The following is a 24,751-nucleotide window of genomic DNA, read 5'->3' on the forward strand; positions in this document are numbered from 1 at the left end:
TTTTGTGTGTGACTCCAAATCCAGGCCTCCATTGGTTAATACATTTGATTTCCATTGATGATTTTTTTCGGATTTTGTTGTCAGCACATTCAACTTTGTACAGAACAAAGTATTCAATGAGAATATTTCATTCATTCAGATCTAGGATGTTTTATTTGAGTGTTCCTTTTATTTTTTTGAGCAGTGTATAAATATATACATATATATATATATATATATATATATATATATATAGAGAGAGAGAGAGAGAGGAAAATAAGTATTTGAACACCCTGCAACTTTGCAAATTGTCCCACTTAGAAATCATGGAGGGGTCTGAAACTTTAATCTTAGGTGCATGTCCACTGTGAGACACATAATCTAAAAAAAAAAACAATGATTTTTAAAATAATTTATTTGTGTGTTACTGCTGCAAATAAGTATTTGAACACCTGCCAATCAGCAAAAATTCTAGCCCTCAAAGACCTGTTAGTCCGCCTCAAAAAAGTCCACCTCCACTCCACTTATTATTCTAAATTAGAAGCACCTGTTTGAGGTCGTTAGCTGCATAAAGACACCTGTCCACCCCACACAATCAGTAAGACTCTAACTACTAAAATAGCTAAGATCAAAGAGCTGTCCAAAGACACCAGAGACAAAATTGCAGACCTGCACAAGGCTGGAAAAGGCTACGGAGCAATTACCAAGCAGCTTGGAGAAAAAAGATCAACTGTTGGAGTAATTATTAGAAAATGGAAGAAGCTGAACGTGACAGTCAATCTCCCTCGGACTGGGGCTCCGTGCAAGATCTCACCTCGTGGCGTATCAATGGTCCTAAGAAAGGTGAGGAATCCGCCCAGAACTACATGGGAGGAGCTGGTCAATGATCTGAAGAGAGCTGGCACCACTGTGTGATGCTTCGCTCACCATCCAGAAAGACTAACCACAGGTCTCAGTTGCAGCATCCCATCCAAGTCTCTGACCTTGTGAGAGATTTAGCCACACCGCCAGAGACTTTCTGTTCAGAAAGACATCTGCCTCTTTGTTCTGTTGAAGAGGTTTTTCCAGGAACTGGTCACTCAGGTTGATCCTGCTGTCGCCATTGTAAATACTTGTACAGTTTTATTTTATGCCTTTTGTCTTGTAATCTTGATCTGTTTGAATGTTGTTTTTTTCCACATTCTGTTTAAAACGCTATTTGTAATTTTCAAAATAAACTGTGCTTAGACAATTAAAAGAAGTTGATGTATTGTTAGGTCAAATGGGAATAAAATACATTAGTGACAAAAACAATATTGAAATTTATTAGAACAGCTTACAACTTTAAGAAACAATCTGAACAAAACTTAATATTATTTCTTATATAGCACCTTATTTCAGTACCATTCTTTCTAAGATGGAAAACAGTCGGCCATTCTCTCTACCCTCATGTCCTCCCTGATCAACTCCATCATCTCTGTCCCTCTTTCTTTTCTGACCCCTTCCTGCTGGCTCACTGTCTTCCTTCTCCATCTGGTTGCCCACTGCTCCGCTTGGCCCTGGAGTGTCCTCAGGGATGGAGGCAATTAGGACAGGAGGTGTTGTGGAAGACCTCTGTCCCAACACCTCATCCATAAGGACAAACCAGGGCCAAGTAGCAGCAGTGGGCTTTTCACTGACTCCCTCTCCTGACCCTGGATACTTGCAATCCTAAAGTTAGAAGGAAGAAAAAAAAAGAGTTGACTAAACAAAGAAACCAACAAGACGTTTAGAAATATTTTGTATTTGTGTGTGACATGAGAAGTTCTGAACAAACTTTATATTTCTTTTTCATATTGTCCCACTTTTTTTTGGCCTGCAAGGGGGTGACCTTCCCCTGTTGGACCATCTTCTCCAGAATTGTCCTAAACAAGCAAAAAGAGGGAAAACCAAAAGAAGTTTGTTAATCACTGGATGGATATTTATGAAAGTTAGAAAGATCGGAGTTTTTGAAACTGGACAGAAACTGTCTGCAAAGAATGTTGTTATTGTACCTCCAAGCCACGGTGGCTGAGTTTTTAGCTCCAGTAAAAAGGTGGTGGTTCTCACCCCTGAGCTTAATAAACTGGCCCGTCTGCTCCTTTGTACCAAAACAACAAGAAAAACCATCTTGCTTAATATCAGTGTAAAACAAGTCTTTTTTTTAATTTTACATTTGTCTTAATTTGCAGAACATATTAAAATATTTCTATGCAAATGCCTAAAACAAGCTCTTTCAAACTTTTCACTGCTTTACTGAGATTTGCTTGCATTTGAAAATGTATTTCTCTTCAGCTGTACCTGGAATCACGAATTGTAATGCTAGCTGAATTATAAAGACCCTTTTAAAAACACATATAGCACATTTTCTTGAATCAAAAATGAATATTTAAAAGCTTATTTATTCTCAATCACACTCTTCAGCGAAACGGTAAGATTATATAAAATCGTCCATTTATTCAGGTTAACTTTAATATCACCTGTAATGTCAAATCGACTTGCATGAACAAATGACACAATACATTAAAATAATACTAATATAAACTGTTAGAAATCACTTGTGTTTAACGTTTACTGTGATGACTGGCAGCGGGAGCTCAGTGCCGATAGTCTGTTCAGATCTCTACTGGGTCTAGCTCGCTCCACCGCCGGTAGGACTGGTGAAGCAAACCGGCAGTTACTACGGTGGGAGCGGAAAACTCCGAACACGTCGGAGCACGTTTGAAATTAAGCGAAGTCTTGATGAATCAAGCAGATTTTTCACGTCTACACCGTTATATTCCCACACTAAAAACATTGTAAAAGTTCATTTGTGTCACAGAAAGTGTAATTTTTCACAGTTTACTCACAGCTTTTGCCACTGTGGTCCGCCATGGCTGCCCCTTTTTGACCAAACCGCTTCGACCCGCAATGAATCATGAGAAAAGATGGACCGCGAAGGATACTCACGACCCATCCTTCAAATCGGGCAAAATAAGGACACATTTGTCGGCAGCATCTGACAGACCTTCCGTTGTGATGTAATCAGCCCACAAGTACGCACTTGGAAGGATCCAGCCCCTGAATTGGGACACACCCTCGGCTTGCACATGGATCCTCCTCCTTCCTGTATATTGACCAATAGGAGAGGAGCTGGAGAGAAGAAGGCAGCCCTCCTCATTTGCATAATGAAGCAGAAATGCATACGGTAAAGGAAAAAGAGAGAAGAGGAAATGTCAAAAGAAAAAAGGCATGTGTAAGGAAAACGAAAAAGAAAACATTTACATTTCTTGATGAAAACGCATGTGTAAGGAAAAGGAAAAACTAAATATTTACATTTCTTGATGAAAACGCATGTCTAATGAAAACGAAAAAAAAAAACATTTACATTTCTTGATGAAAACGCATGTTTAAGGAAAAGGAAAAACAATATATATATACATTTCTTGATGAAAACGCATGTGTAAGGAAAAGGAAAAACAAAACATTTACATTTCTTGATGAAAACGCATGTGTAAGGAAAAGGAAAAACAAAATATATATATTTCTGCTTTTATTTTTAATTTTGTCAGGATCGGTCCTCCATACAGGCATGATGACTTTAAGTTGCATATTTGCACAACTTGTTGCCTCTTGCTTATATTCTTTTCATCCAGTTCAGAACTACTCTCCTAATTTCGTAGCGCTCCAGTTTCTATTACCTATTTCATTGTTAATTGCATCAAATGCTTTTTTGAAATCAATGAATACACCAACTTTATTTTTGTCTAAGGAGCTAGTGACTTCCAGTCATTGAATACCTGGTATTGCAGTGGATCTGTGACTTATATTGTCTCTCAGATTGTTTGTTTATTAATAGATTTTTCCAATTTTCCAACATATAATTTATCCAACAATTGGGAAAATTGTAAAACAAAGTAAAGTAAAAAGGTAAAAGTAAACTAGCCTATAATTTGTCCCCAGTTTTATATACTGGCATAACTTTTGCAATGTCAGATAAATGATTGAAATGTCTGAAAATGGCTGAAAAACGTCCTCAATCACCTTCTTTAACATTGCCATATCAATGCCATCACAGCCAGTTCACCTTTTATTGTTAAATTTATTGACAATATCTATTATTTCTCTTTCGTCCACTGCCATGGAAAACATTAAATCAAGATTTCTACTAATTAATGTTTTATTCAGTACTCCAGCTGTTATAGGATGTGGGACGTTTTTTCTGTTTAGGTAACACACTTACAAATATTTATTAAAATTAGGAACAACATATTTTATCTCATCAAAGTTATAATATTTATTAAAATTAGGAACAACATCTTTTATCTCATCAAAGTTATCATCATTGCTTGCAATATACTATAAAACAATAGAATGTCAAACATTATTTAATATATCCCAGATATCTATAATCTTTATATTTCTATCTAATAATTTTCTATAGAATTGTTGTTTATCCGTAAAATAACTGTTAATCTATTCTTATATTTATTGCATTTGATCTCAGTATGCATTAATCTAAATTTTATGAAATCAATATGTATGGTGTTCTTTTTTTACAGGCATTTTGCCATCCCTTTGTGATGCATGGAGCTTCTGCATATTTATATGTATGGTTGAACTTTTTCATTGGACAATTTCTGTCATATAATGATTTAAAAATATTCACAACATTTCCATATGCTTTATCAATTTCATCTTCCTTCAAAACTGACTCCCAATTTTGTTTAGATTCATATTTGAATACATTTATTAATTCAGTATTTAGTTTTTTAAACTTTGGATTAGACCTATTACAAACTAAAAAAAAGACAGGATCGCAGCTATTATTATTTATGCCACATATTACGTATTGTCATCTGAGATTTGTAAATATATTATCTCTTAATGCTGCACTAGTGATTTTGGGGAGAAGGCTCAGACTGTACTGCAAATACACAAATTAGCACAAAATGCTTGTTCAATGATAATTAATCCCAAGTCATCCATTTTTTCTTTACCCACTTCTTTTGTACAGGGTCATCAGGGAACTGGTGGCCTTCTCCAGCAGTCTATGGGCTAGAGGGGGCGTACACCCTGTTGAACTGTGGGAGGAAGCTGGAGTACCTCGAGGGAACCCACGCATGCACGGGGAGAACATGCAAACTCCATGCAGAAAGACCCCCAGCCGGGAATCAAACCCCAGACCTTCTTGCTGAAAGGCAACAGTGCTACTAACTGCGCCACCCAGCAGCCCACTCCCAAGTCATCTATAATCTATTTTTGTCTTCATCTCTATATTACAATAAAGTAAGGTTTTTGCATTATTAAAAATGAGCAGAAGGCAACAGACCATCGGGGTATTATAGAGAGAGGAATTGATTTTCTTAAACAGATAAAATTTCCAAAGAAATGCTTCCTGTCCTCTGTGACACGTTCAAGGACATGTCAAACTACACCACAAAAGTCAGGTAATGAAAGGTGGAGAGAATACACTATTCATGTAGATAGGTAATTGCAGACTATTTTAACACTTCACTCACATCCAGAGGGTGCCTAGAAATGGTTAGACGCTGCAGAGCATGGTTGAAAATAGCTTGCAATAACGCAGACAATAAATGTGCAATTATGAAATATTGTTCAAACATTTACAATAAGATAACTTCAAGCTTTGATAAAATTTCACATTCCAAGGTATTCCAAAGATCTATCTCAGAGAAACATTATGATAGAAAAAAGTTCCAGCAAGCGGAGCAGAAATTATTTCAAAATAAACTGTGAGCAAGTGTCTAGTTATTTGTCTCTAATGGCAACCAGTGACAGTAAGAACGACCTCATTTACAGGCAAGAGAAAAAAATGAATGTCTAGTTGAAGTTGCAGTTTTCCTACCATCATATAACAGGACACAATGTTCCCCTTAACTGTTACTTTGGAAGGTGATTAATGTCACTCTCAACAGTGTTTCTATTTTGTAGCTTTAAATGTTCTTTGTGATGAATACAAATGCAGTGACATCTAAATTAGCTTAACAGAAGATTTTGCAGAAAAGTTCCCTATAATTCTTTCTGTATCAAATCTGCTGTTTAGTTCCACCCTTAGAGTTTTCTTCTTACAGTGAAACCAAACATGATACACTTCTCCTGTTATAAGCCAGTTAGGACCACCACAATTATGTCTGCTTAATGCAAAATTCGGACCAAAAGACCAGCTAGTAGGAGAGTATCATTATACACAGTGAAACATGTTCTGTACCAACATGGCCTAAAATGCCACTCAGCGATGAGGAAGCCATTACTTTAAAAGCAATATAAAAAGCCAGATTACTTTATGCAAATGGACTCGGGGATGAAGACTTTAATTTGTGGAGACATGGGTTAGAGGTGGTGCTTTGTTATTGGAGGGACTGTAGCACAATATATAGTATCATGAGTTAATTATTAAATAATAAGACAACATCTCATTATCAGACAGGTTTTTAGGGCTTGGGCACAAATGGGTGTTCCAAATGGACAATGCCTTTAAGCACACAATCAAATCATCTGAACTGGAAAAAAAAAAACATTCTTTATACATGTAGCAAATAGAGCTAATTTTGGTCTCCCTAACTGACCTAAAAGTTTAGGATCAACACAATGAGAGGAAAATGGCTAGGTGGATTTATATGCAGCAAATGTTGGTATGCCTCTTTCCCTGTGATTGTGTAACACTGCATTTCTCTTCACCACTTTTACACCTTAAACAAATAATGAAATGAATAACTAATCAATCCCTGCAGTATATATATATATATATATATATATATATATATATATATATATATATATATGTGTGTGTGTGTGTGTGTGTGTATAATATCTGCTAAGTTGTGAAACTGTTTGACCGTTAATCCTTGAGGAAATATGCTATTGCTGGCTACTCTTTGTTGTCTAGCAGAGTTTTCAGTAATTTCCCTGCTCTGCATCTGCTTCAGGTCTCCAGCCCCTGTGAGCCCTGTTTTTTCACCAGCCAGCTTTGCTCCCCCTTACTCGTCTTCCTATCTCTGTGAAAACCAGCCTGTGTCGCTCCCTGCCTGTCAGCTCAGCTCATTCATCTATAGTCACCAGAAAAGGATGCTCGCATCAGTTCAGATTTTGGCATCCTGCTCTTATACCTCAACTCGTCGCAGCAAATCTCTCCAACTCAACCTGGACTGTGCAGCTTCACCTTAACTACTCTTATGGTGATATTTTCAAACAATAAAATGTTTTTGGAGGTGCAGAGTTAAAGATACATGTAGCAAAAACCTTTACAGTCAAAGAAAAAAGTAATGAAGGCCTGGAATGTTCAGATTTGTTTAAACTGTTTTGTAAGAACAAACAGAAAAGAAAAATACAAAAGCAGTCTTTGTTAAATCCAGCCTGGCTGCAAGTCACCAGAGTAGCAAATGACTACTTGTGATGACACATTTCATTTCATATATCACAACATTTCTATGTTACTATAACACAGATGTGTATCAGCAGGCCATCTAACAGTTAGACCCAGTGGAAATCTCCAGCTGATAGTCTCACTTTTATACACATAATCAGTGTTTTTTTTAAGATGACACTAGTGGCTGTATTCATTAGTGGTCTGACAGGAAGAAGAGCAAAGAGAGAATGAGATGACATATAGTAAATGGCTCAGGGTTGAGAGTCAAACCCAGGCCAGCTGTGTAGAGGACTGTAGCCTCTATATATGGTGTCCCTGCTGTACCACTAAGCCATGTGGTGCACCCAGGCTGTTTTAATTGTGAGGGTTTAATTTTGCTACAGTGCTGTAACAGTCAAAACATTATCCCATGGGCACTGTCTGTCACACTATTCCCGCTGTCCATAGTTAGTTTGATCAACAACTTTTACTTTTTTAGTTACAAAATCCTTCTTTAAAAGCTACGTCCATGCTTTATGATTCACACCTGCTTTCCTGTCTTAATGAATAAATAAATAAATAAAAATACAACACAATGCACTGTTTTGGTGGTTGTGGAGAAGTTCTCTCTCTTTTACTTCATTAAATCTCCTTCATGTTTTCTACGTAGCTGGATCTGTAGGGAAAGTAGGGGCGCTCACTGCATCCTTAACTACATTTTCAATAAGTGGCTACACATTTATTAAAAACCTGCTGTTAGAACAGTCTTTTTTGTCAAGAAAACATGGCTGTGAGCACTGGTGGTTGCCAAGGTGATGTAATTAATCTATTAATTAGCATAGTGCAGTGCCCATTTGGCCAACAAAGTTCTCTTACTGTATATACCAAGAGGTGTTCTTATTAAGTTGCTATTAATACTACTGAAGAAAAATGAGGAAGCTCAATTAATAATCTTTTACAAATAGAATCAAGATGAATTAATGTCTGTTACTACTTCCTCACAGCAGTTAGAGATAACAAGCTACCATGGTTATGTTCCATGAATTAAAGGTTTGACTTGAATGTAAAATCAAACAAAGTTATTCTTGCACAGAAGTCTGCGAATTAGGGAATCAGAAGAGCTCTTAAGAGACTATCAAATGATTACAACAACATAATTCCAATCAACATGTAGCAGTCAAAAATGAAATTGTTGCTTTACTCACAGTCTTGTTAGATTATAAAGTCCTCTGAATGCATCAGGACTCACATCTTGAATATTGTTGTGCTGTAGATATCTACAAAAGAAGCACAAAAACATCCTGAGGCTGATGAATTAATGAGCAAACAAAAACAGACACTGACAAAATGACATCTGCTTTTATACAAGTTATTAAATTAAAGTATTACATTTAAGAGTAACAGCTCAATTGTCAGAAATCTGTGTTCTTATTCAAATGTTTTGTTGGTTCTGACCATTATAATTCATAGTCCAACCAATAGCTGTGTTCACTCATATTGTTTATGTGAATGGACATTTTCAATCTGTTTAAACCAACTGAGGGGTGACCATCTGACACAGCCAAACAGGTTCTGGCAAAGGATCAGACTTGATGCTCTGTCAATGAGACTGTGCGAGCTTGATAAACTACAAAAGTCGGTGGTGAATGCATCCAATATGCACAACAGAACAATTGTCACAGCCAGCATTGCCAACAGTCCTCTAAGGCCCATAAAGGCTTTTGTTGCATTTCCTGCGTAGTTTGAGTGACTTTAGTTTATGTACATATGGAGAGAGTGTGAGAGAGAGAGAGTGTGAGAGAGAGAGAGATAGAGAGAGAGACGGAGAGAGAGAGACGTAAAGGGAAAGAGTAAGAGAGAGAGAGAGAGAGAGAGATGATGAACACTCACAGTTTCTGTAAGCTTTGATAGTTAAAGAATCCTTTTGCGTGCAGTCTCTCAATTCGGTTTCTTTGTAAGGACCTGTAAGATAGGAGGAGAATTATGATTAGATTATAGAATTTTAAATGAGTTATAGTTCACATCAATAAAAATATGCAGCGTCTTGCAAAACTATTGATCCCCCTTGGACATTTTCCCTTTTTGTTATGTAACAACCATAAACTTGAACATATTTCACTGTGATTTTATCTGATAGACCAACCCAAACTAACGTATGATAGCAAAGTGAAAGGAAAATGATACAATATTTAGATTTTTCTTTAATAATAAAAATATGGCATGCATATGCATCCAGTCCCCCCCTTCATAGAACCACCATTTGCTGCGAGTGGACCATGACTGAGCCAATATGACACAAGAATCTGCTTTGATCTAAACCATGTCATTGTAGCTCTGGTTGTATGTGTAGGGCCAGTGTCCTGCTGGAAGGTAAAACCTCCACCCCAGTTTCAAGTCTACGACCTATAGCAGTTTTTCTTCCAGGATTATCCCATATTTAGATCAATCCATTTTCCCATCAACTGTGACCAATTTTCCTGTTCTGACTGAAGAATCACCACACCTTAATTCTACCTCCACCATGTCTCATGGGGGACATGATGGGCTCAGGGTGATCAGAAAACTTATGGCTTTCTTTCCAACAATTCAAAAATCTCACCCCGGTTGGATCATCACCATTTCGCTTATTATTATTTCTACACCATGTTGTTCAGATAAAACAGACTGTTAATACACCTCCCAGCATGGATTGCAGCTCTGACGTCAGCAGGCAAGGTAATATATATTTGCAAGCTAACGCAGCTTTGCTATTCCACTGAAGTCCACTACAGGCCACCAGGGAAGGGAGCAATCTCTGGAGAATCAGAAGCTTGCTGGCAGGTTAACTCCATTGTCCACCACTGGCCAATTCCAAGAAGAACTTGAGAAAGCTGGAAAACTTTCTGGGAGAAGAAACGAGAATATTAATGTCTAGTCGGAGACGTGGCTGTGGCGGCACTACTCGTGTAAAAACCTCACAAAGGTTTTTCCAGAAGGTGGATTTTACCTCTTTGTTTTGTTCCAGTCGACTGCCAACAGTTCATCAAATGTTTCCCATTTTTTTCGAGAAGGAGGAGAAGCTGACTGTTTCAGAGTAGTTTGCAGATGCACAAACCCGCACAACCTGCACGATTTGCCTATGCAAAAGTAAAATTGTTTTTTTTTGTTACTTTTCTCACAGCAATAAGCGGAGTAAAGTAGGTAGAATCTGGTGATCTAGGATCACCATGGTTAATCCAATGTGTTTCACTTGTATGTTGCATGCAATGTTTTATTGAAGTGCTAATGCCGAGCTGTGTTAAGTGCTGATTCAATGGATTTTTAACTGTGAGTGCACCTGCAAAAAGTGTACTGAATGTCTGTGTTTTTACTGTGTTTTTGACATAAATCAGCCAGGAGTTTAAAGTTGGATTACTGAAATTCCATTTGAAGTAGATCTGAGCCTCGTGCTGATTCTGATCATCCCATTGTTTCATTGGTTTATGGCCTTTGTGTTTTTTCCCTGGTTTCCCACATTGAGTTTTATGACCCTTTGTTTGAGCCAGCTCCCTCTCAGCTGGTAGCGGCTAGGCTGCTTTTCTGCTGCACAGTGTCTGCTTATTTTGTGTAAAAATGATTTTCTGTCGACTAAGGGTAGTGCTTGTTTCACCCTATTGGTAAAACGTCTGATAACACATTGTTACATTTAGCGTGGTTTTGGTGAATAAAAATTAATTATTAATGATTAATTGATGTAATGCTGTAATGTAAGTGCTGTTAGCCCAATAATCACAACCTCATTTTGTATCTCTGATATTCTTGAATTAGAACTTATTAATTATGAATTATGATTGCATTATAATTTTTATTAGTATTTATAATCCAATAACCATACATTCCTTACACTCCTTTAGTGAATACATAAGCATGCTTTTCATATTTTATTTATAAAATGTTATAAAACCATGTTTCATTTTCCTTCCACAATTATTTCATTAAATTTGTGTTGGTCTATAAGCTAAAATGTCATAAAATGCCTTGAGGTTTGTGGTTATAAAAATGACAAAATGTGCAAAGGTTCCATCATTTTTCAATAACTTAAAACTGAAATTAAAATGATGCTTGCATTATGAAAAACATAACACATCTTGACACCACAATGTTACAAATTTTCCATGTTTTTCTTCAATTCTTTTACATTATACTTATACTTACATATTTTTTGAAAGGCAATGTGTGAAAAACATAGGCAGACAGAAATGATCAAATAATTTATCACACATAGGAAGTCTAATAAAATATAAAATCTTCCACCTTTTGGTCAGCATTTAGAAAATGGCATCCTGCTGAGCTATCTTATAAACTTATCTTATAAACTTAGTTTTATCAAGAGACTCTAAATCTTCAAGAAGATTCAGTTGTTGCTTCCAAAGCTTTTAACAGATTAAAACATCAGTAAAACATCATTTTATCGCTAATTTTAAGGAGTTCGAAGAAATTAGAACACTATCTCTTTTGGACCTCTGTTCAAAACTGGTAAGCTGAACACAGCCTCTTGACCTTTCTTTGCACAACAGACATGCTTTTATCAAGGACAGAATGGGAAATTATCTATTTCTTGAAGCACTAATGAATAGGACTTCACTTCAGATTCTTCATCTTTGCCATCTTCAAATACAATCTGTTATTGTTTTAATCAACAAACTCCCTGTGAAATGTTTGATCAAAAAAACTGTTCAAATAAAATGCAGAATGCTTGTTATCATGCTTTTAGCTTCAGTCCAGCTGAGTTATTTTTTGTTTCTGCTTTGTTTTATTCCAAAAGACTTGTCATACACGGTATTTTGCAACTTGCATGATGCTGTGTGGACCAAGACATATGCTCTGTTGCTTTCGGCTGTGTTGAGCATCTGTTATGATGTGTGACAAGGCCAGCTGGAGAGCTGCATACATGCTGGAGAATGTTGAAAAGGGGAGTTTACACATTCAACTGGCTGAATAGAACATTTTGCAGATTTGCAGTTGTGTTCAAAATATTCACAGCACATCAGAGAGATCATAACCAGATCAATTGCTGTTTATGTCAGAAGTTATACTTCCACATATTCTAGCTTTAGGTTTAGAGCAAAAGAAATTGATTTTGTATAGTGAAATCCTTAATTAAAAAGGGTGTGTTTAAAATAATAGCATTGCAGAGTTCAATCAAAGAAATAATTCAGTCTATGAAACAGCAGGTGTCAAACAAGTGGCATTTATTCAAGGGCGAAGGCAGCAGTTGCTGGTTATAGTGCATTCCTCTCTGAACACCCCAGTAAGATTAGCTGCTCCATACATTATTCAGAATAACAGCATACTTTGATTAAAAAGGGGATTTGGAGAGGGGAAAACATATAAATTAGTGTAGAAAATAATAGGATCCTTAGCTAAAATGATCTCAAATGCTATGAAATGGAACCAGGTTGGATGGAAAGAAAATGGATCACTAGCATTCGAACAGATCAAAAGCATAGCCTAAATTGCAAACACTCAACCAATGATGAGGTCCAGGGTTATCATAGGTCTACAGTTACCCATGAGTGCTGTCACAAATGGAGTTTAAACGAAAATTCAACATGGAAGACTCACCTCCCCGTCGTGTCCAATCACTTCTCACTGGCTGCTCCAATCAACGGCAGGTCCGCACTCCTCCTCGGCCAATCATCTCACAGGGCATCACTTTTAAAGACCTTCTGCATGGAAGACACCGCTCTTCTGCTGAGCTTCGGGCTCTTCTGCTGAGCTTTGACGATCAGCTGCGACATGTCCGACTAGTTTCTGGCGACTTGGCGGTTCCTCGCACTGTTTTGTGACGAATTCCGTCATCCTTCCTCCTCCTCCTTGGCCCCGTTTCCCCTCGTCTCAGCTCCGGGCATGTGGAAAACGCCTTAAGAACTCCTCCAATCCTCCTACTAAGCGTTGCCGAGGTCGCCCAGTTTTACACCGGCTCCCGCCGCATCACCCGGCCTGGCTTCTCCAGTGGTTCTCCTCCGATCTAGTCTCTCAACCCGATCTTCCCCAGCAGGGCCGAGCTCGATTTGTGGCAGTGGCATGCAGTACTGGCAGTTCCGGTGGCAGACTGTGAACTGCCACAGCCTGCCGCAGGGTGGCAGGGGATTCCGCGAGGATGCCAGAAGGTGCCAGACCGGCCGTAAATGCTTGCCATGGCGGTTGCCGCTGTTTTTGTGGAAGCTAATGCTGATTATCGGCAAATGGGATGTCATTATTGTTAATAGTGTCTGTGGAGCTGCCACCGGAAGTGATGCCAATGCCGATTATCGGCAAAAAGCATGTCATTGTTGTTATAGCCTGTTATCTTTAAATAATGATGTCATTATTGATTATTATTTAATAAACAGCTTTAGACCGATAACATAAGGTGATTGTATTTACGTGACATGGAAAATAAATAGCACTATGTGAATGTGTGACGTGTTGAAAGGATGACGATTTATTGCACAAACAGCCGGTTTATTATAGAGCACGAGCGGCTATTCTGAATTGTCACTCACAGAAAATTATAAATAAATGCTTAAAAACATGCTGGATTTCCCAGGCCATAAAGCTGCCCCGAGGGTGCCAGAGGAAGCCACGAGGATGCCAGAGGATGCCACGTGGTGCCAGAGGATGCCACAGGCCGCCAGAGGATGCCACAGGGTGCCAGAGGATGCCAGGGGCTGCCACAGGGTGCCAGAGGATGCCACAGGGTGCCAGAGGATGCAAGGGGCTGCCACAAGGTGCCAGAGGATGCCACAGGGTGCCAGAGGCTGCCACAGGGTGCCAGAGGATGCCACAGGGTGCCAGAGGATGCCACAGGGTGCCAGAGGATGCCACGAGGATGCCAGAGGATGCCACAGGGTGCCAGAGGATGCCACGAGGATGCCAGAGGATGCCACAGGGTGCCAGAGGATGCTAGGGGCTGCCACAAGGTGCCAGAGGATGCCACAGGGTGCCAGAGGATGCCACAGGGTGCCAGGGGCTGCCAAAGGATGCCACGGGGTGCCAGAGGGTGCCAGGGGATGCCAGAGAGACAAGACTGATAGGTTTTCATTCTCCATGTATTGTTCGAAGCTCTAACCTGTTACTCAGTTGTTAGCTGCAGAAAATGATGCAGTTATTGGTTGTTTCTTAACCAACATTCTAAACCTAAATTCAAAGTCACTTCTATTTTTAATAGAAAAATATTGACAGACATACTTTTTTCATCTCTTTAACTCAATAGTCCATAGCTCTGTTTCATTCTGCATAGTTTGTCTTTGGCACTTGAATTACTTCTTCTCTGTTTGTGTTCATGCTTTATGATTTGTTTTAGATCAGTTCGCGAAATACAACATAACCCCATATTTCATGAAAAGATTAATTAACAGTAAGATACGAACTTATGATAGTATCATTTTCTGTATGTCATTTTTGGTCTAGGCTACAAAAACCTGCTGCAGTTAATAGTGTACTAAGAACACATGATGCACCCTAGACAACGGCCCTCATGCCAGTGTGTAGGGTGTCTGTAAATTAGGGTGTGCGAGCGCAACTGCAAAACATAGAAACAGATAAAGAACGTTTTTTGACTGACAGAATAAAGTGCAGTTATTTGCCGTGGCAAGCATTTACGGCCGGTCTGGCACCTTCTGGCATCCTCGCGGAATCCCCTGCCACCCTGCGGCAGGCTGTGGCTGCCACCGGAACTGCCAGTACTGCCTGCCACTGCCACAAATTGAGCTTGCTGTCTCTCATCTTCCCGCTCCCCAGGCTCCGACGTCTTCTTCTACTCTGGTCATCCCACAATCTTCCCTGCTTCATTCATTTCGTCCATGGATTCTCTCCAGAGCTTCATATCTTCTGTTACTCACTTCCTCCAGGAGTTCGCCTCCAATTCTGCCACATCAGCATTTCCTCTTCTCTGCTCTGCCAACGTTCAATCCACTCATTGGCCCCTCCCACTGACATTCACCATCGCAACACTCGTCCTGGCTCGTCTCTAAGGGTGAAATGTATCACTCCATTCTTTTTTCTCAACTGTTTCCTCATTCATATGCCCTTTGAGCACGCTGTTTCCCACTCCTTCTTTTCATTCAGGTAGATCATATACTTCCATGCATTCTAACATTTCACTCAGGCGCCGCTCCAAATCCTGCAGGGCAGCTCATTAATCTGGTTTCTCTCATTTTACTATCTCCCGAAGTTGACCACCGTATCGCTTTCCCTGATGGCTTTAATGCTGTGTTTAAATTATCTACACACCACCTTTCTAAGAATCCTCTTTGGCGAGCTTTCGACCGCCTTTAAGCATTTCAAAGACGTCTTCTGCTCTGTTATCTGAGCATAGAATAAGCGCGATACCTATTCCTCTCTCATCGTCAATCTACAATCCAAACATGGCTTCTAGATTTTTCTATCATATCACAAATCCTTCTCTGCCAAAGCTGCATCCAAACTCGCTCAATCCGGAGTTTGCCTAGACTGTTTTTTTCTCGCCTCTGTAAGATTTCGGTTAAAAAAGAAGGTCTCTTAATCGGATGGTTTTCAATCCTTTCGTTGTCTGAGCCTTGCATGTGAACACATCATTATAGCTAAACAAAATAAAATAAAATAAAAATATTCAGAACGTGAATACCTTCAGTAACTAACAATATGTTGCTTTAAATCTTTTGCCTTATTATTTACCATAAATGAATTATTTACCTTAAATATTTACAACCCCCGTTTATCCTTGACAGTCTTTCCCTTGAGTGCTTTTACCACGTATATTTATAAAATTTGTAACCATCGCCTTCTATATTTTCTCTGTACAATAAATTAAATGCAACGCAAATTATTTTAATTGTCTGTGAATTTAAATTGCTTATTATTCAATCAACTCAGAGGTAAGGAACGACACAGAGTCAGATGTACTTGCAGCAAGGGTAGCTCACTTTTGCAGTGCAGACTACAAAGTGTTGGCACCCCTCTCTATTTATACATGCTGGTTCACACACAGTTCAACAAACATTCAGGGTGTGTGTGTGTGTGGGGTCAGAAAGGTTAGGGTTCATGTGTCTTGATTTTAAACAAAGAGGGAGAGTGGGGACCTGGTACGAATAGCCCCCAGATGCTGCTGATAAAAGCATAACTCACTCCTCTCCCCATCCCCCTTTCTGTGGCATGTAGGAGGGAAAGGCACTTAGAGCAGACATGAGTGATAAACAATACAAAAGTTTTCAAACCCTAACACCTTCGTATTAGCTCCCTCTACTGGGGGGATGTACTTTTAAAAGCAACCTGTTTGCTCCGTAGAACATCTAAATATTCATTTACGCATTCAAACATTTATACCAACCTTCTTCCTTTATTAACCAGGCGCTAAGGAACCATTTACTGTTTTAATATACATCTTATCTATATTTTATCCCGCCTAATCGTGGAGCACACCCTCTTTCTGCATATCGGGTCGGCGCTGCGTTATTCAGTTTGAGACAATCGATTTACAGCACCTTCCCGATCTAAGTGTTTTCAAATTTAAGCATTAACTGCATTACTGCCGCAGCAAAATAACACATTAACTGGCTTGAACAGAAGTGGTCCAACAATTCACCAACTGATTAAAGCTATATTTTAAAGGATTTTAAAGTTTAAACAATAAATGTTTGAGTGGAAAAGAAAGATGCTGACACTACATATTTAACAGCTTCATTTCCAGTTTTCCCAGGTTTCATGGATTGATAAAATATATGGCAAGTTTTTCCTCATGTTTTGAGTTCCCAACATAGCTGTATAAAAATCAAAGATATAATAGGAGTTTTGAGCTTTAGGTCTTCATCCTTGATCATCATGCAGAGTGTGAGATGTCTTGACCAATGAAATCACTAAGATTTAAATGCTGACAGTGACACAGTAAAAAAAAAAAAAAAAAAAATCACCAACGCAATATTATGTCATTACAAAGATATGGCAGCACCGACACATTCTGGACTCAAACTACTCTCCTTACAGCCTTAGAACTGCAACTGTGGAAAGTCATAGACTGCAGGTCTAGCGAGATACAGTAGCGGTAGTTATTGAAAAACAATATACCAACCCTTGATCTTACAAATCAGAACAATAAATAGTCTTCCTCTTACCAGGTTGTAAGCCTATTTAAATCTAGCCTTTGGGTACAAAAAACACACAGCGTTTTCAGAGTTCATTCATTTATTCATTCATTTTCTATACCGCTTATTCCATAGTGGGTCATGGGGGAACTGGTGCCTATCTCCGGCAGTCTACGGGCGAGAGGCAGGGTACACCCTGGACAGGTGTGTACCCTGGACAGGTCGCCAATCCATCACAGGGCAACACCGAGACATACAGGACAAACGACCATGCAATTTAGAGAGACCAATTAACCTCATCATTTCATAAGAACAAATAAGACCAATATGGAGAAGCTCAGAAGGAAAAACTAAATACAACCTGACTGCTTCCATATAATGAAAACAGCAGATGGTAGCTACTGATCAAATTCATTTGATTATCTGTTCATGATCTGTGTGACTACCTCTATTTAAGCAGGGGATTTGGCAGGTAGCAGGTCTGCAGCATACAAGTCTGTTTTGACACATTGCCAACAGGAAAGACACCAGCAAGGACATTTATGAAGCAATTGTTGCTTGAAGGGTTATGACATCATTTTCAAACGATCTCAAGCCCATCAGTGTACAGCAAAATAGATTATTCAAAGGTGGAAAACATTTCAGACATCTGTCAATCTTCCCTGAAGTCACCCAAAGGTCACACCAAGCAATGTTTACAAATTGACTAAAACCCAGCAGGTACAGTTCCTTAAAAAACTCTTGATACTTCTTTATCTTTTTTACATTTTGTTAAGTTAAAATCATAAACTTCAGCACATTTTATTGAGATTTTATATAATATGTTAACACAAAGTAGTCCAAAATAGTAAAGTTATTTACAATTAAAAATCTGAAAAATGTGGTGAGTATTTTGTCGGTTGATCCACTGTAGAATGTTTTTTACTGCATTTACAGCTTTCCCATTTCCTTTGCAAAATAGACAAAGCTACGTCAATTTGTTTGGAGAGCAACGGACATCCATCTTCATGTGTTACCACAGATTCTCAACTGGATTTAATTCTAATTTTGACTGTTGTAGCTCTGGTGGTATGTTTAGAGTTGTTGCCCTACAAGATGAAGCTCTGCTCCAGTTTTACATAATTTAACAGCTTTTTCTTCCAGGTTTGCCTTGAAATTTGCTTCATCCATTTTCCATCAACTCTGACCAGCTTCGCAGCTTTCCTAGCTGTCCATGCTGAAGAAAAGCAACCTCACAGTATGATGCTGCCACTACATTGTTTGATTTGTATATTTAGGGTATCACTCAGTGTTAGTTTTTCTCAACACAGAGGTTTGCATATATGCTAATTAGTCTTTTCTTACCAGAACAGCTTTTTCCACATGGTTGCTCTGTACCTTACATGGCTTGTGACAAACTGCAAACAGGACTTCTGAAGGTTTTCTTTCTCTTCTTCTTGGAACTTTTTCATAAAAGAAAGATTTGCTGAATTCACAGATAATTATTATCCCTGGATTTAGTGCTGTGTGAACAGGTTCATTTGATGGGCTTATAAGTAGATCATCCCCCACGTGGGTTGCGTTCCTGTGACTGACTGAAACAAGGGAGATATCCAATTGGTTGCAGATCATTCCCTGTTAAAAAAAGGCGGGGGGTATCAAGGGGAGTATCAAAAACAGCACACAAATTGAGTGAAGTTCACACACCGAAAGAATCAAGTTATATTTGTGTGTGTATTTAAGAATCACATGTGTGCTTTTACGAATCCTGAGTGTGCATATGTGAATGTAGTATGTGTATTTATCTTTATTGAGACTCTTTTAGCTCCATAAACTCCGTGCACCAGCTGACATATATGGTGAAGAAGTGGTAATGATTTAAGCTTGTTTTGCAGCCACAGTATCTGGGCACTTTGCAGTCATCATGAACTCCACTGTATACCGAAATATTCAGGGGTCAAATCTGAGGTCATCTGTCTGCCAGCTTGAGCTCAGGCTCAAACGATGTAACCAACAGGACATTGATTCCAAACATGGAAGCAATTTTAAAACGTAATGGCTGAAAAAGTGACCATGTCAAGTTTCTAAACTTAACCTGACTGAAATGATGGAGTGGCACCTTTAGAGAGCTGTGCAAAAAAATGTTTAGCTCAAGTTTTCAATCTCCATATAATATAAGGGGACTGATTAAAACATAGAGATACTTTGGGTTATTGTTGCCAGAGATGGTTTTATAAGCTATTGAATTATTTTTCACACACAGCTTTATGATTCTGGCTTCTTTGTTCTTTAATATATATTTACAACGTAGACTCTGTTGTGTGTTTTGTGCACTTCAGACCAGATTTACAAATAATTTTGGACCTGGTATAGAAAAAAAATCCTTTTTTGATACCCTGATTTGTAAAACCCTAAATTTACAAGAGTGTGCATTGTTTTTCTCTTGACTGTACTGATAATCTTTAGCTTGCTTTCCACTGCAACTGTTAAAACCAAGCTTCAAGAAAATAAATGTGTGGTCCCTTATATGATAAGGATGGCATCTGAGAAAAAAATAAATGAGGTGGTCAATTTAGACGACTTGGTAATAGATCACTTTCTCTATCATACAGCAGAAAAAGTGTACACACTTGTCAAGGTAACACTTTTTGTTTTTAAATAAGATGTTTTAGCAATGACAGGCCCTCACTTTCTTTCCCCATATGGGGTCTTTGAGGGTGGACATCTATGACAACACTTTCAATAAGACATGACAGTGAAAGCTTTTGATGAATGACTTGCTGAGAATTACTTGAGCTTTATGAAGCTGAAAAAAACACTGCCCTAAAACATAAGGGATTATTTTCTACTCACATCACCGTGACATTTATCGCCACAACAGGGATTTCTCGGAGCTGAGCACTGTCACAGTCCAGTTCCAGGTCTCGGCACTGGCAGAGCTCAGGAACGGCCCCCAGCACTAAGAGACGGGGGAGAAAAAGGACATCAGAGGACATGTCATTCAAATGGTCATCCTGCAGAGTTATGAGTGGAGCTGTTTGTAGAAATGACAAACTGCTGAAGAAGAATGAAAGATTCAAGATTAAATTAAAGCAGACTCTATAAGGCAAGGCAAGTCTATTTGTTTAAATAAAACAGTCAAAAGCAACTCTAAACAAATTGGTTTTTAACCTTGATTTAAAATAACTCAGAGATTTAGCATTTTTGTGGTTTTCTGGAAGTTTGTTCCAGATAAGTGGAGCATAAAAACTGAATGCTGCTTCTCCATGTTTGGTTCTGATTCTGGGATGAAGAGTAGACTTGAACAAGGCTGATTTAACCACAATAAATCTGCTATGCCAGATGACTTAAGTCTGAAGTTAACCCAGCTTTTATTTACAATCACACTTTGGATCAAACACCTTAGATATGAATAAGGTAATTAATTAAAACACATTTATTTATTCCCATCACACCCTGAAGTATTTGAAGATATATAAAAACAAGCCACTAAAAAATTTATTGAAAGGTTTTCTTTTGAACAGCACTTTTATGCATACAAAGATAATTACACATCTAGAGTGAGTCATCTTTAACCAGAATGTCTTTTAAATAACTTTAATACAGCATTGTGTAAAACCAATAATTGGAAACACGGAGAATCTAAAATGCTAATTTGTGTAGAGAATTTATTTGCTATGAAAAGTTGTTGGCAAATGATACATCAAATACAACAAGTGATACTAATTTCCTGCAAACCCAAAATATAATACTTGTTTAAATCAAGGTGTGCAATATCATTAAAAGATGGATTGATATATTTTAAGTGATTATATCTTAAAAAAACAACAAAAAAAAGCATTTGTAGTGAAATGTGATCCTACTCAAAGGTTTGTCCATGTACTTTATGGTATGCTGTTGGTAACTGGTCAGGGCTCCTTTTGCATGAATTACTGCAGTTATACAGATCAGCCTATGGGGCTGCTAAGGTGTAATGGAAGCTTAGGTTGCTCTGATAATAGCCTTTCACTCATCACTGTTGGCTCTGCAATCTCCTTTTCCTCTTGACAATACCTCATAGATTCTCTGTGGCGTTTACATCAGGCCAATGATACCAAGTGATACCATGGTCATTAAAACAATTATTGGTACTTTTGACAGTGAGGGCTGGTACTGAGTCCCGGTGGAGAATGAAATCCACAGCTCCTTACACCTCATCAGCAGAGGGACAGCTGGCAGATGGCTGCACTGACTTTCAACTTGATATTACACCGTGAACCAACACCAGCAGATCACACAAACTATCGCTGACTGTGGAAACGTCACACTGGACTTTAAGTAACGTGGGTTCTGTGCTTCTCCACTCTTCCTCCAGAATCTGAGACCTTGCTTTCTAAATGAAGTTAAGCTTTACCTTTATTTGAAAACAGGACTTTAGAGGGACAGTCCAGTCCTTTTACTACTGAACGATGTTGAATCTCTGACTCCTGTGAGGCTATAACTACCACACTTTGTCCTTTCACTCAACTTTCCAATAGCATACCTAGATACTCAACTCAGTGAACTTTAGGAAAGATCTTTTGTGGTTTACTCGAGTTATGGACCTTCAAAGACTTTCTGCTGGACAGCTCTCACATTTGTCTACCCCATGATGTTTTACAATCAGATACAATTTTTGCATTACAATTTGATTTTATGGAATAATTTCTGACAAACTGAATTCTAAGAATCAAAATTACAAGGAATAAATGCACAAACATTCCACTCTGTGTGTAATAAATGCATATAACAAGTTGTACTTTTTAAATTGAATTCCTGAAATAATGTCCCTTTGAGTTTGAATCTATTGAGATGCTCCAATATATAGATGTAAATGGGCAAACAAGAAATAGATGCAAACAACAACAATTAAGCTTAAAAAAGATCTGTTAAATGTCTGGTTTATAAATCTCAGTGGCTGCAGGTTATTAAATTTTCTGGCCATGACTTTAGCCTTTAAATTTGTTTGTGTTTTTGTACTTTCTAGTAAATTTTCCTAATAATTCTTAGATCATATACACCTTACAATACACAATCTAAATAATGTCTCATCACAAATACTACTTTAAAGAAAAGCAACACGCCAGTTACTTTTCTTTAAATATAGAATGGAGACACAGTGCATGTTAGGAAGGAAATGTTCCATTTGTGGTGCATGATTTTTAAATAGTTAATTCACAGTGTGTTGCCAGTTTGCTATAAATAGTTCAGCTTCACACCTGTCTGGTTGGTGCTGCGTACAAAAATAACTAAAATCATTTTAGGTTTAAGTAGGAATGAGGTTGCAATATTTTTGCTACTGCATATGCAGTTTGTTGATGATGAAAGGCAAAAGGTCAATGTGTTATAATATGGGTCCATATTTGAGGCCTTTCAAGTTTAAGCTAAAGCAGATAAAATGGAACAATTGCCATGTCAAACAGAATAATCACATGGGTAATCAACATGTCGATTACTACATGCTTAGTGATAGATAATCTATTTGGATTAAACTGTGCGTGTTGTAAATGTGCTCTGAATAGAAAACATCCATTTTAGCTCCCTATTCTTAGAGCAGGCAAATTAAAGGTCTAGAAGAGAAATTTAGAACAGTTTATGAGCTGTAAAATGGAGACAAAAAGAGCCTAAGCTCTAAAATAAAGAAAAATAAAGTCAAAGCCTTATTTTCTAACAAGAAAATCATCTCAGCTGAGGTTCATAACAGCATTTTAATGCATGGATGTTTTTATTTAGCGTCTTGAGATAACCACTGCCAAAATCCCCTATACGAATAGCTAAATTATTGTAAATCTGTTTCCATAATGCCTTGGTTATATAACATGTATTTTTAAGGGCACAGGTAATGCATAGAGAAGCTTCTTTTATGCTAAAGATATGCTCAGATTAAGGTCCTGTGAACAAAGTGTAGATGTAGAGGCAGCCAAATTGTCATTTTTTTTAAACATCATATTTGTGAAGAAACAACCCTCAACACAAATGCTTCCAAAGACAAATGAGCAACAGATGTCAAAGCAATGAATAAAATAAAAATGAGGAAATATGTAATAAAATATTAAACAGTAAACAGATGCATTTTTAAAATCTAAATCCATACCTTTTCTGTACATATTGATTCCTTCATCATGTCTGTTTCTATTGATCCTTTCTGTTTGCCTGCCAGAGAACAGGACAATGCTGTGGACTTAAGTTTGCCTCACATCCCACAGTATCTTGGCCTCTCAGGTAGATACGTGGTGGTTTTTCTGGACTTCAGCTCTGCTTTCAATACCCTCATCCCAGATCTCCTCGAAAATAAATATAGCAAATATCCTGTTCCAGCCTCTATCTGCAAGTGAATTAAGAACTTCCTGGCAGACAAACAGCACATTGTGAAAGTGGGAGAATTTCCATCCTGCTCTGTACAGGTGCTCAACAAGGGGTAGTACTGTCCTCACTACACTTCTTCTGTTACACCAATGAGTGTACCTCCCCTGTACTGCCACTGTGTTAGTGTTTTAAGGTAATATTTTAGTCATTGACCTTGTTCAGGACAAAGATAAATCTGCAGAACATGTTGCATGGCTGCCCACATGGTGCACTAAAATTTCAAGCTTAACATCAAGGTCACTGTACAGATATTAGGAGAGAACCGCCTATGCATTCTGCCCCACACCACTCACTACCCCATTTTAAGCATTACAATTGCTAATGTGGAATCGTTAAGGTTTCTGAGGCCAGTAGAAAATCTGTCATAAAAAATAATATAATGTAGTAAAATCTTTCATTTTATAATTTTATGTAACTGATTAAACAAGTGTTTAAAATCCATAAAATTCAAAGGTTAAAAGCTAAAACTAATAGGTTAAAATATGCAAAAACCTGCAAAATGGCATACATTTGTATAATTAAGACTTTGTTTTAACAACAAATAGAATTAGATGCTTTAGGACATTACAGCCAATAATATTTGTTGTCTCGCCACTTAGTGTCAGTTTTGGCTGCACTTGTAAATGGGATAAGAGATGCATGCTGACCTCATGATGAACTCTGTGTAGAGACTGGGTCCTTGATTTAAAAGCCCTGAAGAAGAGGACTGATGGCATTTTTCTTGCATATGTTGACTTTGTTGCACTGGCCTGCCTTTTTTTGTTATGGCTAAAGTTTGAACTGCCAGAGACCTGAGAGGAGAGACCGGATCCATGAGAATGTAAAACTTTTCTATTAATGGCTGGCGAGCCACTGAACCTTTTTGAAAAACAATATACCAACCCCTGCCCACAGGGCAGTACAACAGGCTGCTCTGCATACATATATTACTGGAAGGCTTTTGCACATACCTACCATAGACAGGATACAACATATAACGAGGTGGTCCAAAGAAAATTAAAAG

At 38.1% G+C, this 24,751-nt stretch overlaps 1 protein-coding gene across 1 annotated transcript in view; it reads right to left on the reverse strand.

Annotated features, from left to right (window-relative positions):
• Positions 1 to 24,751, reverse strand: part of rxfp1 (relaxin family peptide receptor 1) — a 170,340-nt gene that overhangs the window by 53,092 nt on the left and 92,497 nt on the right. Inside the window, exons 4-6 of the mRNA XM_047354544.1 lie at positions 20,218 to 20,323; positions 9,215 to 9,286; positions 8,530 to 8,601 (exon numbers count right to left, since the gene is read on the reverse strand). Coding sequence (XP_047210500.1) covers positions 8,530 to 8,601; positions 9,215 to 9,286; positions 20,218 to 20,323 — 250 coding nt within the window. The remainder of the gene's footprint in view (positions 1 to 8,529; positions 8,602 to 9,214; positions 9,287 to 20,217; positions 20,324 to 24,751) is intronic.

The sequence above is a fragment of the Girardinichthys multiradiatus genome, chromosome 23, assembly GCF_021462225.1.
Source record: "Girardinichthys multiradiatus isolate DD_20200921_A chromosome 23, DD_fGirMul_XY1, whole genome shotgun sequence".
In the NCBI taxonomy this organism is placed as follows: Eukaryota; Metazoa; Chordata; class Actinopteri; order Cyprinodontiformes; family Goodeidae; genus Girardinichthys; species Girardinichthys multiradiatus.